We start from the raw sequence: 19,342 nt of genomic DNA, 5'->3' as shown, positions 1-19,342 counted from the left end.
CGTGTGCGTAGATTTGTCACAGCTAAAAGACAAGTAACACTGCGTGAAACAATCACAGAAATCACTCTGGTGCGTACGCGGAAGGTTTCTGTCAGGAGAGTGCGGGGAAATTTGGCGTTAATGGGCTATGGCAGCAGACGACTGTCGCGAGTGCCTTTGCTAAAAAAACGACATGGCCGTGTAGTGTCCCTTAGGCGATTTTTACGTACAGTGCGCCTGCAGTGAATATAAAATTAGTGAATAGAATAAAACTGAGAAGACTTAAAAGGAATTTGTGAAGAACTATATTAGTAATATTTATGAAAACCTGTACCGTAAATACTCTGATGCCGAAAATGATTTTATCGCTGATTATTAGCATCTTAGTGAAAGCTATATCGAAATCAAATATTTGTATCTTTGTGTAATCATATATACAATGCACAGCATCAATCTTTTTCTTCTGCTTCTTCGATAGAGATTGTGGGTAGAGGTTAACGGTTTCAGATGTTCGTGTTGTTTTCTCTCCCAGACGGTGATAAGGTGTGTATGTAAAGTATTACTTAAATTATATGTATAAAAACTAGCTCATGTTATTATTTCTAAGTAATACAAGCACCTCATCTCAGTGTTTCACTTGCAGAGAAAGATTAATTAGTATTTTTCAGCTGCTACGACGCCCGAAAGCCTTTATCGCTGACGGGCAACAATTGGCCTCCATTAAGCGGCAGATTCAAATATTAAGTTATTTTGCAGATTTCATTCATAGCAGTGGCTACTAAATCATTTTAAATCAGTATTTACTTTGAGTTTGATGGTTTTTGTAATTCGCATTGACAAGAGTTCAGATATTTTCAGCGATATCACTTAAGGCAAATCAGTGAACTCTGGCCTGGACTTCATTTCGTGAAATTATTAACTTGTAGGGAGCCTGGCGCTCATCTAAAATAAAATCAAGCATTTATTTGGCCTCCTACAAAGTATTCAGCTTATATTGGCTCCGCCTACGTAATGAAAATAAGTCTCATCTTACGTAGTTTAAAGTAAGGGACCAAAATAGCCTGCAGTACCTCTCCTGTGCCAGTGACCATATCGGTTGGACCCCATACGACTGGAAAACTGTGGCCTGGTCAGATTACTCCCGATTTCAGTTGGTAAGGGATGATGATAGGGTTCGATTGTGGAGCAGACGCCACGCAGCTATGGACCCAAGTTGTCAACGAGGCACTGTGGAAGTTGGTGTGAGCTGTGTTTACATGCAATGGACTGGGTCCTCTAGTTCAACTGAAGCGATCATTGACTGGAAATGGTTATGTTCGGCTACTTGGAGACCATATGCAGCCATTCATAGACTTCATGTACCGAAAAAATAATGCAACTTTTATGTATGAAATACAACATGTTTTGAACATTCTGGACAGTTCGAGTGAATTATTTGACCACTCAGGTCGCCCGAAATGAATCCCATCGAACAAACGGGTCAAATCGAGAAGGCAGTTCCCGTAAAAAATCCTGCACCGGTAACACTTTCGCAAGTATGGACGGCTGTAAAGGCAGCATGGGTCAGTATTCCTGCAGGGCACTTCCAGCGATATGTTGAGTCCTGCCACGAGGGGTTTCACTGCGCCGGGCAAAAGGAGGTCCGACACGATATTAGGAGTTATCCCATGACTTTTGTCACCTCAGCGTAATTTTTGTTTCACGATTTAAGACTGAACTAATCACCGAATAAAACAAGCATTTCTCATTTTTAAAAATTTTATTAGCCTTCAAAACAGACAATGTGTTTCATCAGAGTACCAGGATTCTCAAAGTGTTCCGTCAGAGGAAAACTTTGGGAACCCCTGCCGTAGAGTAAGTGTAGAGAGATTTGGGATGGCTTACACACAATTTCCATTTGAACCGATGAAGGCTCATTCCTTTAAATGTAAGTAATGTAGGTGGGTAAGAGAAACATTGCTCTAATGTTAGAGTGCGGTATTAAATGTACACTACTGGCCATTAAAATTGCTACACCACGAAGATGACGTGCTTCAGACGTGAAATTTAACCGACAGGAAGAAGATGGTGTGATATGCAAATGATTTGGTTTTCAGAGCATTCACACATGGTTGGCGCCGCTGGCGACACCTACAACGTGCTGACATGAGGAAAATTTCCAGCCGATTTCTCATACACAAATAGCAGTTGAAACGTTGTTGTGATGCCTCGTGTAAGGAGGAGAAATGCGTACCATCACGTTTCCGACTTTGATAAAGGTCGGATTGTAGTCTATCGCGATTGCGGTATATCGTATCGTACCATTTCTGCTCATGTTGGTCGAGATTCAATGACTGTTAGCAGAATATGGAATTGGTGGGTTCAGGAGGGTAATACGGAACGCCGTGCTGGATCCCAACGGCCTCGTATCACTAGCAGTCGAAATGACAGGCATCTTATCCGCATGGCTGTAACGGATCGTGCAGCTACGTCTCGATCCCCGAGTCAACAGATGGGGACGTTTGAAGACTACAACCATCTGCACGAACAGTTCGACGACGTCTGGTCAACGGTGGCCGAGCAACTGGCTCGTCACAATACGCCAGTCACTACTCTTGATGAACTGTGGTATCGTATTGAAGCTGCGTGGGCAGCTGTACCTGTACACGCCATCCAAGCTCTGTTTGACTCAATGCCCAGGCGTATCAAGGCCGTTATTACGCCCAGAGGTGGTTGTTCTGGGTACTGATTTCTCAGGATCTGTGCACCCAAATTGCGCGAAAATGTAATCACATGTCAGTTCTAGTATAATATATTTATCCAATGAATACCCGTTTATCATCTGCATTTCTTCTTGGTGTAGTAATTTTAATGGCCAGTAGTGTATGTTACTTGACTTGCTCTCTTTGATTAACTATACAGTAACTGATCACACATATCCTTAAACGTACGCCTTTATAATGTGCTTAACTCCAGTGAACACGTTCAGTGCGGTTACTGAATGCCTTAGCATGAATTAGTTTAAGTAGTGTGTAAGTCTAGGGACCGATGGCCTCAGCAGTTTGGTCCCTTAAGAATTCACACACATTTGAACATATTCTGGATGCGGAAACAGACTTGGCGCAGAGGTAAATCAGGGGACACAAACACATTTATAAAGCACTAACACTCGAAGACGAAAATGCTGACTGCTGTGGTATACTAACCAACAGCTGACATGTAAATATCATCTGCAGACATGAAACTTTTGCAAGATTTTAGAATATTACTGTATGCATTGACGTAGGCATTCCGAACAATTAACTTTTAGTTTCAAAGCTACCACACGACACTTGGAGGCTATTTACCGCATGTAACCAACAATTTATACGGTGCTTGGTCTCACAAACCACGAAGTTTATAAGACTCGCCTTTTGGTCACATATCAAGTTATTTATTTATTCATCTACAAATCTCCCACCATTGAGAGTGTGGATTGTGTGTGTGTGCGTGAAACTGTGTGTGTGTGTGTGTGTGTGTGTGTGTGTGTGTGTGTGTGTGTGTGTGGTGTGTATGTGTTTGGGCGCGCTCGCATACACACAGACATATTGCTATGGAAAGTTTAATAGTAATTTAAGATTGTTGTTCTTGTAGTTACAAAAAATGTTGAAATGTATGTGAAATCTTACGGGACTTAACTGCTAAGGTCATCAGTCCCCAAGCTTACACACTACTTAACCTAAATCATCCTAAAGACAAATACAGACACCCATGCTCGAGGGAGGACTCGAACCTCCGCCGGGACCAGCCGCATAGTCCATGATTGTAGCGCTTTAGACCGCTCGGTTAATCCCACGCGGCTTGTAGTTACAAAAGCTGTGGAACTGTATGTGCCATCCACTGTTTTGACCTTTTTCAGCAGTAAAATAAAAACGCGATGAAATCGAATGGAGTACAGCAGCAATTACGACACAATAGCTGTTCCAGACTGCTTGTGTTTCAAAATACATCTACTAGGGACTACTGGTGCAAGACAAATGGCGTCACAAAGTACAACCGAGACGAACTTTTTGTAGCACGGCAAAAGTTGCGACACTTGAGTGAAGCCACTTAAAACTGGATGCTCACACGTGCCACTGCAGTATGCCATTAGCTGTGGCGTCACTTTAGTTGCGTGTGCGAACCTGGTGCAAGGGTAAGATTCAGTACATCGTGGCAGTACCGATATCTGCACTGTTACAACATTACAGGCCCCGTGAGACATTGTGTGCATGCGACTGACACTGGTTCGCTAGACCTAGCTGTGGCGTCACTTTAGTTGCGTGTGCGAACCTGGCGCAAGGATAAGATTCGGTACATCGTGGCAGTACCGGTATCTGCACCGTTACAACATTACAGGCCCCGTGAGACGTTGTGTGCATGCGACTGACACCTGTTCGCTAGACATAGCTGTGGCGTCACTTTAGTTGCGTGTGCGAACCTGGCACAAGGGTAAGATTCGGTACATCGTGGCAGTACCGGTATCTGCACCGTTACAACATTACAGGCCCCGTGAGACACTGTGTGCATGCGACAACACTGGTTCGTTAGACCTAGCTGTGGCGTCACTTTAGTTGCGTGTGCGAACCTGGCGCAAGGGTAAGATTCGGTACATCGTGGCAGTACCGGTATCTGCACCGTTACAACATTACAGGCCCCGTGAGACATTGTGTGCATGCGACAACACTGGTTCGCTAGTCCTAGCTGTGGCGTCACTTTAGTTGCGTGTGCGAACCTGGCGCAAGGGTAAGATTCGGTACATCGTGGCAGTACCGGTATCTGCACCGTTACAACATAACAGGCCCCGTGAGACATTGTGTGCAAGCGACTGACACTGGTTCGCTAGACCTAGCTGTGGCGTCACTATAGTTGCGTGTGCGAACCTGGCGCAAGGGTAAGATTCGGTACATCGTGGCAGTACCGGCATCTGCCCCGTTACAGCATTACAGGCCCCGTGAGACATTGCGTGCAGGCGACTGACACTGTTTCGCCAGACCTAGCACATGCGACTGGTCAATGAACGAAAACGGTGCCTTTGCGTAGTCCAGTGTTGAAGTCTGATAAAGTGCGAAAATACAAGGCAGAAGTACTCCTGGTGAGCGACAATGATGCGAGAAGCGAGATGTACTCACGAGCCGGCGGTCATGCCGTGGCGCGTCTTGGTGACGCGCCACACCTCCCAGCAGACGGCGCTGTAGGTGGCCGTCATGATGCAGGTGGGGATGACGAGGATGAGCAGCAGCATGTACACCTCGTGCAGCCGCCACCACAGCGGGATCTCCCAATCGCGGATGCACCAGTACGCACGTACGTGCGTTCCCACCTCCTTGTGACCCTGGAACAAACACATCGGTTAGTGACCACCTCTCAGTATCGACGATAATGATCGAAGCGGACGAAATTAATTAAAATTTGCGGTGCGGCCAGGATTCGAACCAGGGTCTTGCTGTTTGTTACGCCGAAATGATAACCATTACACCACCGCAGTACGATAGTCAATGCTGCTCCACGAACATTTAATCGTAAGATTTATAAGATCACCAATGGTACAAGGACGTCCTATTACGTCCAATGCTGGGGTGCTTGCCAATATCGGAGAGCCCAGGCGATAGTGACAATATGTGAGGGAAAAATGAAATGATGTTTGTGTTGGGGAGGGCATTGAGGTTAGGAAGCTCGTGCATCAATGTTGACTATCGTACTGCGGTGGTGTAATGGTTAGCATTTCTGCCTACCAAGTGGACCCGCCATCGCAGCCGACGCTGCTTCCCGTGACTTATGCAGCAGCCCTCACGACGGCTACCACTTCACCACGACAGCCGACGTCCACTGTTGGGTCGCGGCTCCATCCACCCGTTCCACAAGCTACGGATTCAACTCCGATGCCGCCGTCCCCGTCGACGGATAACAAGATACATGACGATAGCATGGCCGTATACTCGCTTATTGTGCCGGCGGCTGCCTTTGTGCCGGAACGTCGTGAATCTTTGCCATCGTCTGACACAGAAGGACACACCAGGAAGCAACATTCTCCGAATCGACGGAAGCGGAGGTGTAGAGCAACTTCCGAACGGGATGTGTGACAGCCTCCAGAGGACGACGACTCCACCTTCAATGACGACGTTACCACAGAGGCAGCCGCCATTTGCTGCAGTGTGGCACCACCGAACGGAACTGAGGACAAACCACACATATCTATAGTGGCAAAATCGGATGCCGATATGCAGGATAGATGCTGCCCACCACCTTCTGGAGTGCAAGCACCCATGCTGTCTCCGGAGGAAGCTAGGGAAGACGATCTTGCTTTGAGTTCCCCGACGTGGGCGGATGACCACGATGACGACGGCACCATGCAAGTAACGCCAACAGGGCCCACGCCATTGACGCCGGATCTCTAGAAAGGACTGCAGATGAGGTTTGGGGGGATGCAGAGGTGTCAATACAGTCAGAAGCGTCATAGGTAATTCCAGTCTTAATGGATAAATTAGCACCTGCGGTTCGGCAACAAGCTTATCGTATCGCCACGCTTAACCTCAACACGATACGAACGGCAGTGAAGATCCAGTTGCTGCGTGAGATGCTTCGTTCTTAGGATGTTGACGTTGCCCTGTTGCAAGAAGTGTATATAGCGGCCCTCCCCGTTTTCTACGGTTATGCGACGTATACGTCACCGGCGGACCGAAATGACAGCGGTACGGCAATACTAGTGCGCGACGGAATTGCCAACGAAGAAGTGACTTACCTTCCGTCAGGAAGGGGGCTGGCGATCACAGCACTGGGCACGAGCATCATTAACATTTACGCACCATCAGGAACTGACCAACGCCGCGAACGATCTCTGTTCTACTTGGAGGATATCGCCCCCCTCTTTATCAGTCGCTTCGATCAATATATCTTCGGAGGCGACTTTAACTGTGTGCTCCACCCCAAAGACCAAGTCCCACACTTCTCGACTTGTCAAGAACTTCGGCTCCTGGTTCGAGATCTGCTTCTCATCGACACGTGGCAGACAGTGCACGGTGACCGTCTTGGGCCGACATATCTTACTAGTCACTCAGCCAGTCGCCTAGACCGCATTTATGTCTCACGAGCTCTAGCGCCGGGAGTATTGGACGCCGAACGATGGCCGCTTGCCTTCTCCGATCATAGCGCTTTCATATGCGCACTCACTTTACAGCAGCAGCGGATATGGCGCGGCCGAGGGCCCTGGAAGCTGAAAGTGGCACATCTTCAAGCCCCGGAATGCAGTCAGATTATCGCCAACACATGGATGGATTGCGAACGTCGTCTTCCCCGATACCCTTCGACTCTAGCATGGTGGGTGGAATGTGCAAAACCAGCGTTTCGGCGTGTGCTAACACGATTCGGAAAAGATATCGCAGCGTGGCATCGTCACACAAAAATGGTTCAAATGGCTCTGAGCACTATGGGACTTAACTACTGAGGTCATCAGTCCCCTAGAACTTAGAACTACTTAAACCGAACTAACCTAAGGACATCACAAACATCCATGCCCGAGGCAGGATTCGAACCTGCGACCGTAGCGGTCACGCGGTTCCAAACTGACGCGCTTAGAACCGCACGGCCACACTGGCCGGCCATCGTCACACATTGGACTTTTATTACACGATGCTCCGCGAACTCGCCAGCCAACCACCATCTCCAAACGGACAAATGAAAAGCCGCCGAATTCAAGGAAAAATATTGTCTCTTGCGAGGAAACGTTTGGAGGGGGTCGTTGTGCGATCGCGACGTCAAGACCGAGCGGAAGGAGAAAACCCGTCTATGCATCACATCGTGCTCGACAGCCGCCGACGCCGACAGCAGCTGATCACGGACCTCATATTGCCAGGTGGTAGGGTCGTAATGACTCAGGTGGCAGTTACAGAAGCCTTTGCAGATCACTATCACCGGTTTTACGACGACGTGAATACAGAGTAAGCGGACGATCACAACATACTGCAGCACGTGTCGCACACCCTCGACAATGCAGCAGCGGCGACGCTATTAGCTGGACTTACACGGGACGACATCGAGGGCGCGCTTAACAAGGGAGCACTCAAGTCGCTCGGGCCAGACGGACTGCCGCTCGATTTTTATCGTACTTTCCGCGATCTAATGATGCCCCGATGGATCATCATGTACCAAGAACTGATGACCCCCGGTTCCCAAGTGCTTCCTGGATTCGTGGAAGGTCTCTTCATACCGATACACAAGCCTTCCAGAGGTTGGACGGTCGAGGACTACAGGCCAATTACAATGCTCAACTCAGACTATAAAATCTTCGCCCGACTACTCGCCAGCCGCATAAAGAAGGTTCTGCCCCTACTCCTCTCCATGGAGCAAACGACACTGGGTGGAGTGACCAACATGCAAACGGCAACCAGCGAATGCAGGGATTTAATAGCCATCGCCACATCCTGTCGGCTTCGAGCCGCTCTGATCTCCATTAATTTCGACCACGCCTTCGACAGAGTTCACCACAAGTTCCTTCTGTCCGTTATGGCCCGCATGGGCTTCCCGCTTGACTTTCTCGACATCTTTCAGCGCCTTTTCCGTGGAGCTGCGTCCCGTGTACTGGTGAACGGACGGATTGCAGGTCCCTTTCCGATCCGACAGTCAGTTCGCCAAGGATGCCCACTCTCCATGATCCTTTACGCGATCGCATTCGAACCACTTGTCGGAGGGTTGAAAACAGGCTCTCGGGCATGTCATTGAGGGATCACACCTTTCACTGCAGGATATATGCTGATGACCTTCTATTACTTGTCCGATCTGGTGACGAGGTATGCTCGGTGATACAATGGATCAATCGCTATGGATTGGCTGCGGGCAGCCTCATGAATGTGGCCAAGTCGGCAGCGATGCCTACTGGGAGAGGTCTACAGGAGGACGCTTTAGCCCCACTCCCACTAGTCAACAAGATCCGGTTCTTTAGCATAACATTTACACGGGATGTGCGCCGCATGGCTGCCATGAACTATGCACGATTACTACAGGCAATAAGCACAGAAGTTCGCCGGAACCTACTTCGACGGATGGACCTCCTACAGCGTGTGGAATACCTCAACCTTCACGTGGCGACTAAGATGATCCACATGGCTCAGGTCCTACCGATAACGACAGCGATGGCACACAGACTGCAAGCAGCGTTTGGATACTACCTTACCGCCGCACACCTATTCAAAGTCCGCTACGAAACACTCACCCTCCCTCCGCGTGGTTGCGGACTGGGACTTATAAATTTACGAGCGAGAGCTACAGCGTTGTACTTGTGCACAATGATGAAATTGTGGACCCTCAAAGATGCTTCCCTTACGGGACGTCTGTTCGAGGAATTGCTGCCGGCGTCTCTTCTGCCACCCCTCACGATTGCGCACATTACACCTGAAACACGTATGTAACGCAGCAGCGATGGCGAGGCATTGTAGCATCTGTGACCAGAGAGTATGCGCTTGACCGCGCGAGTGTTGCGAGCGGTTCTCAGTCTGTAGTAGTCTTTGCGAGTTAGTTGTCGCTATGCAGAGTAGCAGTCAGTCAGTCGTTGCGAGTCTGTAGCTCTGTCTAGTTGAGAGCAGTACTCAGTCTGTAGTCGTCATGCAGAGCGGTCGGTCAGTAGTAGCAGCCCAGTGCGGTTGTGTGATGTAGGCGGTCGGCAACAATGGTCAAGATGAGGAATAAGGTATACTGTTAATTAATATAATCATTAGATAATGAAAAATTTTATTTATTGTAATTATTCTCCAACAAGTCTCCCAATAATAATTTTTTATTTCAAAAGCATTTTTTCAAAAATTTAATTTTTTATTGAACTCAAGATTTCGTTGCACTTCCCATTTCATTCCACTTCTTTTGAAGAAAAATTCCACTAAAATCACAAAAAAAAAAGAGAATATTATTATTTGCAATGTAGTTCCTCCAAGTGGTGCGCAACAACAAGAGCAGATATGTGACATCCATTTATTCTGAGGTAAGACTTTAATTCTGATTGTTTTTACACAGGGCCAAAAACCGATATTTCGGTTTAATTGAATTTTCTTGTCACTGAATGGACTTTAATTTTTTGAAGGATTTATAATTGAGTCAGATTGCGAATTTCACATTTGTTGCCATTGTCAGTACATTTGATCGTGGGCAGGTTACGCATAGAGCCATGACCATCAGCATTTCTAATTAGTATCGTTATTTTCTTTTAAAATTTTTGTGGGGAGGTTACACTTGGCTCCCATTTCTATTAAGTATTGCTATTATATTTTCTTTTTAAAAAAATTGCGGTGGGGAGGTTACACTTGGCGACACCCAGTCCAGGATCGTATTTCGTTGAGAGTCTTTTGAGCGACAGTCAGATATCTGCTCTTATTTGCTTAGATAATTAGGATTTGGCGCAACGCTTTTAATAATATTGTGACTTTCTTTCTACAGGTCAACGGCAATTTGCTGCTTTGTTGTATTTGTGTGTTGCTTTTGCATTGTGCTTATTTGCTTTGTGAAAAATTTTGACTATTGTAAAAATGCCGCGAAAGACTGTGAATAGTGTATCGCGAAGTATTGTGAATGAAATTACCGACTTAAACAACGTGACCGATAGTAATTGTGATACGCAACGTAATGATGACAATCCTGCGTTCACTAACAATCAGTGCATTCCAACCACTAATGATGACTTTCACCTTAATGATGAACAAACGAACTCAATTGTCTCGTCTGTTAACTTGACGACAATTGATGACGCAGAACGCTCTATTGTAATGAGCGCTGCCCAGCTTAACACACCCGATTCGGAAAACTCAAGTAATGTACAGACAAATCTGTCTAATGAAAATGAACAGATCACACAAAGTAGGACAGATGTATTTAATTCCGAAACAATGACTGATAATATACATTTGACTGACAAACCTTTTTGTAAATTTCAAAATGACCAAATGGTTACAGAAAGTGAAACAATTCCAGATCCACTATTGAACAGTACAGATAATAGAAATGGTAATTTTGGCTCGGATCCAATTATGGCAATACTGCTACAACTTAGGGAAGAGAGTAAACAACAGAATGAAAATTTCAAACAACTTAGGGAACAGTACAAACAGCGGAGGGAAATGATGAATAATTTTTTCAAACAACTTAATGGAGGTTTTGACAACCATTGCAGGCAGGTAGATGAGGGTGTCGACAGCCATTACAAACAACTTAGCGAAACAATTGATAAAAGTGTCGATCTCACAAACGAAAAACAAGACGACCGTAAAGAACAGAACAAACAAGTTAGCGAACAGATTACAGCTGTTACCATACAATGTCAGGACACTAAAGTACAATTACGTGTGAATACTAAGACTTGTGCTAATAACAGTAATGAAAAAGTTGGCACTGTTGCACAAGAATTAAATAGTACACATGTAAGCACAACAGAATTACATAAAGACGAAGTTAATGCAGTCACTGAACAATGTTCAGCAAACGCAACACAGATACACGAAATTAATGCAGTCACCGAACAATGCCCTAAAAACGAAGTACAGATTCGCGACGAAGTTAATTTAGAGTCAGTGGAAGTTTCATACACTCCGAATACGGAAGTTGACGAGAAAAGTGAACGACACAATAACCAGATTGACGAAAGTATTAAAGTAACAGAATTAACAATTATTTCAGTCACCAATACGTCACAGAATCCGCCACGTTGCGAGCATTTGTCAGACTTACGCAGCGTGTATAATGTGAACAATTTACAGCAACTACGCGAATTAAAATCCGAAAAGCTACGCGACTTAAAATCTGAAAAGCTACGCAACTTGAAATCCGAAATGACACAGACGAACAAATTCAGACACAAACCTGAACGTGTTCTCAAACTGAGTGACGAGAACGTAGATTACGAGCAATTTTTATCCGCCAGAAAATGTAAAGAACTTAATAATGACAGCGTACAGGTACACGCTTTGCACTGTATACGACAATTTATCTTTGTACATTCACCGCTATTACCTGTAATGCAGAAGCTAGCCTTGAACCTGATGCGACAATTTGCTATTGCACTTTCATCAGCATTGCCTGTAATGAGGAAACTTGAATTAACATGGTTACAACAATTTGGTTTTGAATTTTTACCGCTATTGCGTGCAACGCAAAAGCCAAAATTTATTTGCAGTGCGTAATAGACCTCAGGGGATTCATTACACTTTAATGAATATGTGCCGTAGCGAGCATAGGGCCCCGAGCTGTAGTAGTGCTGTTTCATCTTTAGTTTTCTGCACTGCTGCCTTTTCTTCTACTATCCTTTATATCTATCCAAACTGCTCTTTAACTATTGCTCTTTGTAGTATTAAGAAACATGTAATGAATATCCGATGTGACAAACTTTTACCGAATGTGACAATTTTCAGTAGGCACTCCCGTAATGACAACTACCGCCGTAATTTTGATAACAGATAAAAAGCGTAATCATCAGTATGTGTAAAAGTAAAATTAACAGCAAACGCATTTTTTGGTAACAATAGATGTTTTTCACCACAATAGCATGAAAGTCAACCGCTTAGCATACGTAACCAACAATGCAGTCTACAAGGTCAACCAAACTTTAATGTTTCGCCGCGTGCACGTATAGTCCCAGCCCCAACAAATGGTAACGCATGGCAGCAAAGAAATAACTACGTACAGACAACACTCTATTTCAATTCCTATCGCAATACACCGTATAGGAATGATTATTAGGACAGACGTAAAAAGAATGATGAGCACAATTTTCAGCGTACATTTAATAACAGTCGATCTTATGAGCAGCAACAACATCAGCAACAACAAATAATCATGAATGGAACAGACAATAGGTGTCATCCATAGCGTAACACGTCAGTAAGAAATAACAGAACAGTTCATATAGTGGATATGCCACAGCATCCTCCCGTAAATAACAGGACGAACGATAGAATTTAACCAGATACAGCACAGATTGCATACTACAGTAACGCAAACATTACTTTTGACACGCAGAATTTTGCTCACGAGAATGTTATTTGAAAAATGCTTTGTTGAATGCTCCACTGTTATCGCACCCCGATCTTACTAGAAATTTTTCCATTGCTACCGACAGTTCCAACACCGCTTTAGGCGTACACATTTTCCAGGAAATAGAAGAAGATGGTTCTACAGTAATTAAAAACATCGCATTTGCAAGTCGCATTTTGTCACCTGCTGAACGAAATTATTCCGTCACAGAACTTGAAACATTATGTGTTGTATGGGCTTTCACGAGATTTAGGCACTTTCTTTACGGCAGACATACCACCGTCTACACAGACCATAGAGCGATACAATTTTTACTTTCAGCTAAATTCACTCACGACAGGTTAAGCAGATGGAAACTATATTTACAGGAATTTAATTTTACAATAGTTCACATTCCCGGTACGCAAAATGTTATAGCAGACGCACTATCGCGTTCTCTCAGTAACAATCAGCAAGACGTAGCAACCAACTTCTGCAAAGCAAATTTCAGTGTCATGTACATTCAGCAGGTTGCGTTTGAAAATTTTATTTCATCGTCATTACAGGACATAGCACAAGAACAAAATAAGGACAATGTGTGGAAAGAAATTAAACACCTTTGGCAAGATAGGAAAAATGTTACGATTAGGAACCACTACACTGTACGCAATGACATTCTGTTTCGCCGCTCTCATCCTGACAGCAACATTTGGTTATTATGCATTCCTGACGAACTGGTTAACAAACTAATTTGGTACACTCATTTAAGTTACGCACATTACGGAGCACGAAAATGTTTTCTTATACTGAGACAGAACTGTTATTTTACCAACATGGAAAAACGTATACGACGAGTTTTAGCGTCTTGTAAAATTTGCCAGAAAGCTAAATCAGACACCACTTCACATATTCCTCCTTTATATCCCATTATACCTGTGAAATTAAGACACATGGCCGCAGTAGATATTTTTGGTCCGATTCCGAGAACTAACAGAGGTTTTTGCTACATTTTTGTCGCTGTTGAGCTCACTTCAAAATTTGTTACTTTCACTCCGTTACGCAAAGCTACTGCTAAAACTGTTTCGAAAGCATTTGTAAAACATTTTCTATTTCATGTAGGGCATGTAATGAAAGTAATTTCTGATAATGGATCTCAATTTCGTAGTAGTGTATGGACACGCATGTTACGAGCTAGAAACATTTCTCCGATCTATATATCCAAGTACCACGCTTCTTCGAACCCTTGTGAAAGATTAATGAAGGAAATTGGTAAGCTGTGCAGAATATACTGCCACAAAAGACATATTGATTGGGATACACACATACTCTCATTCCAAGATGTAATTAATTCCATTCCAAATGAATCCACTATGCTATCTCCGACTGTTATACTGAAAAACGTTGAACCACCGAACAAAATTAAAGAATTAATAGAATTCCCCAAAAATCGTCGCCTACGACACCACGAAATAATTGACATTGCGCTGAACAACATCAAACGTGCCGCAGAGCGCCGGAGAAGACAGCAAAAACAGGTTTGTACACGCCGCGACTTTCACGTTGGACAGAAGATATTAGTACGTACACACTATTTATCCAGCAAATTAAAAGGTAAGTGCAGTAAATTTGAACTTCTATACGCAGGTCTGTATCGGATTCGCAGTATCCCTCACCCCAATGTTGTACACGTCGAAACTTTGAGAACCAGAAAATCGAAAGGCAATCACCATATCTCAAACATTAAACCGTTTATTGAGTGAAACCACTGTATGATTCAACACACTATGATGCCATTTACTAATGCAATTAATTCACCTGACTAATTATTGATGATTATCGTATTTTTTTTTCTTGGCAAGTGCCCGGCAAGGTAAGGTTAGCAGGTCGCTCTTCTTGTCGTTACACATCAGACCGTGCATATTTTTCCAGATGAATTTACACATTTACGACTATTTCTGCAATTATATTTATGTGACTACTTATTGATGATTATCGTATTTTTTTTTCTTGGCAAGTGCCCGGCAAGGTAAGGTTAGCAGGTCGCTCTTCTTGTCGTTACACATCAGACCGTGCATATTTTTCCAGATGAATTTACACATTTACGACTATTTCTGCAATTATATTTATGTGACTACTTATTGATGATTATCGTATTTTTTTTCTTGGCAAGTGCCCGGCAAGGTAAGGTTAGCAGGTCGCTTTTCTTGTCGTTACACATCAGACCGTGCACATTTTCCATTTTTTTTGTGTATATGACTGTACTCCAGTTTTGTTTGTATGCACTATGAAATAGTTAAGATATAACACACACCAGTCGACTTTGACATTTTTTTTTTGCCTTATGACATCTCAACATCGTGACTGTTTCACATTTTTTTTGCTACTGCATTGTATTATTCTGTGTACATTTTTTCGCATCCGAACACTGTCAATGTCTTGGACATATTACGTTTTCTGTCATGTTATGCTGTATGGTTAATTGTGTCACCATAAACCAGTCATTATTTAGTGGGTATAGGATTTAAATGCAAGACATTAATCTTTGTTCATCAATTTCAGAAAGAAATGATGCATGTAAGAAATAAATTCAACAGAAATGGGAATTTCACCTACGAAATAAACGAAAGAAGATGCAATAACTTTATGAGGAAGAGTAAATGGATCAGGATTGGCAGGCATTAACAAGAATATACTATACTCATCGTAGAATAGCAGTCTTAACTAATTTTTTCTTTCAGAATACAAGGTGATTGATGCAGGCTGTCAGAGAGAACTACACATCTTAGTTTTAGTGATGAAATATGCTAGAGATAAGGAATAGTTAGGTAATGAGTAATGAAGTGATTTTTTGCAGATGATAGTGAATACTGATGAATAATGATGAAGGAAATGGTATTATGAATAATGAAGTTTTTCTTTACAGGTGATGATAATGGTGAAGTTATGATGATATGGATAATGAAGTTTTTTTTCTTTATGCCACGTAGTTATTTAAGTATTTGTTGCGGTTTGCTTTGACAGCAGGTGTTACATTGCATAGTAGGATGACGGAAAGTTTTGGAAAGGACAGCTATGGAACACATTTTATACACATTTCACTACTTGTTAATTCGAAGTTCACTACTTTTCAGCATAGTGTGCGTTTCTTCTTTCAGGTCAATAATCCGTTTTTGTATTTTTTCCAGGAGAAGTTTTTCATGACACTTACTAAACCTGTTACTTATTATACCTGTTCTAGTACTTGCATTTTTATATTTTTTACCCATTTGTGTTTATCATTTATAAATGTGATCACATGTACTGCCTTGTTGCATAATCTTGCTACAGCTGACTCATGACGAATGACGTTACCTATCCTCATTTGCAGCAATAGGTCAAAAGCAAAAAGTATTATGCCTCAGCAATTAATTATCGATCCCAACGCAATGCATTGCTACCAAAAAAATGTATTACCAGTCCCACATAATGTCACTAGTTTATGATAATTCTGAATAATACTGATCAACTCTGAATAGCATGTCACTCGAGTAATGACCTCTTAATGAGACTATATTCAAAATAATGCTTTGTCACTAGCTAATAACTGCCACTGTTTATTGTAATGCCTGTGATTACTAATGATTTGACTGTAATTAACTGATTTTTAATAATGACTTTGTAATGATCTGAATAATACTGAATGATGAACTATGTTTTATTCTATTCAATACTTGATGGCCACTGAGTGCCAATAATTAATGTCAATCAACGAAATTGTTATTAATTATGCCATTAATTAACTCTTGTTTTCAATGTTCATACTTTGTTGTTGGAAATGAATGTGACTGTTTCATAATGCTTTGTAATTAGGGAAAGACTAATGATTCTTAATAGATTGGAATGACACATAATTAATTAACTATGGTACTGTTTAATAATGCTTTGTAATTAATTAAGGCTAATAATTCTTAGTATATTGAAATGACAAATGATTAATTAATTAACTGTAATTAGACAGATGATTAATTAACGACAAATGATTAATTAACTGTAATTATACAAATGATTAATTAACTGTAATTAGACAAATGATTAATTAAAGACAAATGATTAATTAACTGTAATTAGGAGAAGGTTAATGATTCTTAATTATACTCTGTAACTGAAAAGAATGCGATTATTTCATAATATTTTGTAACCAGGAAAAGAAGGCTACTGATTCTATGTAAAACAATTAATGAACATTTTTCTGTAATACTACATACTTGGTACAGAAATGTTCAATAACTGGGCTATGAATGCCACGAACTATCAATGAATACTGTAATTGTCAATATTATGTGACTTGATGTCCTTCACCTCATAAGCTGACTACCCTGAATTACTGCAATGTCCATTTGTCCTGTTTATCCCAGTGATCATGGAGCACTATATTTGGTTTTGCACTAATTCTACGTTGGTGTGCCTTGTAAGAGTGTGGTGTTGACACGACATGCTGTCCACCACCATGAGCGATGAAGACATTATTATGGTCCCACTGTTTGGTGTACCTAATGTACTGCCAAAATGAAAACATGGAACATTACTACGACAGTTCAGTGTCTTGGCTACACTGATAAATTCTGATGGGAAAAGAACTTCAAGTTGTGTCACTTGGTGTTGTACTACTGTGGAAAGATATGGACTTTCAGAGCAGCTGTGTGCAATCTAAAGTGCTACAACCATGATGCAATCCTTCCCTTTCCTATCCTGATTCTTGTCACATAAAGAAAAAATTTTTTTTTTGGTAACATCATTTATGTTCATAGGTTATACATTTTTCGATTCGCTAAACTCCAGTGTGAGTACACTTATGTCACTGGTCGACATGATGTTTGCCATTATGTTTATTTGTTGTGAAAATACTAAAGACATTTTTCAGTGCATGTGCACTTTGGACATGAATTTTTTTTTTGCCATTATGTTTATTTGTTGTGAAAATGCTAAAGACATTTTTCAGTGCATATACACTTGTCAACATAATATTTTTTGCCAGTCTGTTTATTTGTTCTGAATATGCTAAAGAATTTTTTCAGTGCCTGTGCACTTTGTTATCTGTCAAATAATTTGTATATACTTTTCTGATTTGCTACTATGTTTTGTACTCACATTTTGTCTTTGTCTGATATATTTTGTACTTAGTGCGTGTGCACAACATTTACTTTATGTACTACATCTAATTATTCTTGCCAGTCTGTTTATTTGTTCTGAATATGCTAAAGAATTTTTTCAGTGCCTGTGCACTTTATCTGTCAAAAAGTTTGTATATACTTTTCTGATTTGCTACTATGTTTTGTACTCACATTTTGTCTTTGTCTGATATATTTTGTACTTAGTGCGTGTGCACAACATTTACTTTATGTACTACATCTAATTATTCTTGCCAGTCTGTTTATTTGTTCTGCATATGCTAAAGAATTTTTTCAGTGCCTGTGCACTTTATCTGTCAAAAAGTTTGTATATACTTTTTTCTGATTTGCTACTATGTTTAGTATTCACATTTTGTCCTTGTCTGATATATTTTGTACTTAGTGCGTGTGCACAACATTTAAATATTCTGTAAGTTGTAGGATTTTGTTAATTAAAGAAAAATTTTGCCGCGCTTGGCAAGTCCAAATGACTCACCATCGCTGCCAAATTTTTGCCCCCCGAGTGGAGGGTTATGAAACACGTATGTAACGCAGCAGCGATGGCGAGGCATTGTAGCATCTGTGACCAGAGAGTATGCGCTTGACCGCGCGAGTGTTGCGAGCGGTTCTCAGTCTGTAGTAGTCTTTGCGAGTTAGTTGTCGCTATGCAGAGTAGCAGTCAGTCAGTCGTTGCGAGTCTGTAGCTCTGTCTAGTTGAGAGCAGTACTCAGTCTGTAGTCGTCATGCAGAGCGGTCGGTCAGTAGTAGCAGCCCAGTGCGGTTGTGTGATGTAGGCGGTCGGCAACAATGGTCAAGATGAGGAATAAGGTATACTGTTAATTAATATAATCATTAGATAATGAAAAATTTTATTTATTGTAATTATTCTCCAACAAGTCTCCCAATAATAATTTTTTATTTCAAAAGCATTTTTTCAAAAATTTAATTTTTTATTGAACTCAAGATTTCGTTGCACTTCCCATTTCATTCCACTTCTTTTGAAGAAAAATTCCACTAAAATCACAAAAAAAAAGAGAATATTATTATTTGCAATGTAGTTCCTCCAAGTGGTGCGCAACAACAAGAGCAGATATGTGACATCCATTTATTCTGAGGTAAGACTTTAATTCTGATTGTTTTTACACAGGGCCAAAAACCGATATTTCGGTTTAATTGAATTTTCTTGTCACTGAATGGACTTTAATTTTTGAAGGATTTATAATTGAGTCAGA

The 19,342-nt window shown here is 42.0% G+C and overlaps 1 protein-coding gene across 3 annotated transcripts in view; it reads right to left on the bottom strand.

The window, feature by feature from the left end:
• The window catches only part of LOC124619735 (pyroglutamylated RF-amide peptide receptor-like), a 150,229-nt gene that overhangs the window by 90,331 nt on the left and 40,556 nt on the right, over positions 1 to 19,342 (bottom strand). For all 3 annotated transcript variants that reach the window (XR_006980117.1, XR_006980116.1, XM_047146307.1), the window contains exon 3: positions 5,109 to 5,311. Coding sequence is in view for 1 of the 3 variants with exons in the window: in XM_047146307.1 (XP_047002263.1) it covers positions 5,109 to 5,311 (203 nt within the window). In the remaining 2 variants the exon portion in view is untranslated. The remainder of the gene's footprint in view (positions 1 to 5,108; positions 5,312 to 19,342) is intronic.

This window comes from Schistocerca americana, chromosome 6, assembly GCF_021461395.2.
Source record: "Schistocerca americana isolate TAMUIC-IGC-003095 chromosome 6, iqSchAmer2.1, whole genome shotgun sequence".
Lineage (NCBI taxonomy): Eukaryota > Metazoa > Arthropoda > Insecta > Orthoptera > Acrididae > Schistocerca > Schistocerca americana.
Note: the sequence above shows the minus strand (reverse complement) of the source record. Positions and strands in the feature narration are given on the sequence as shown.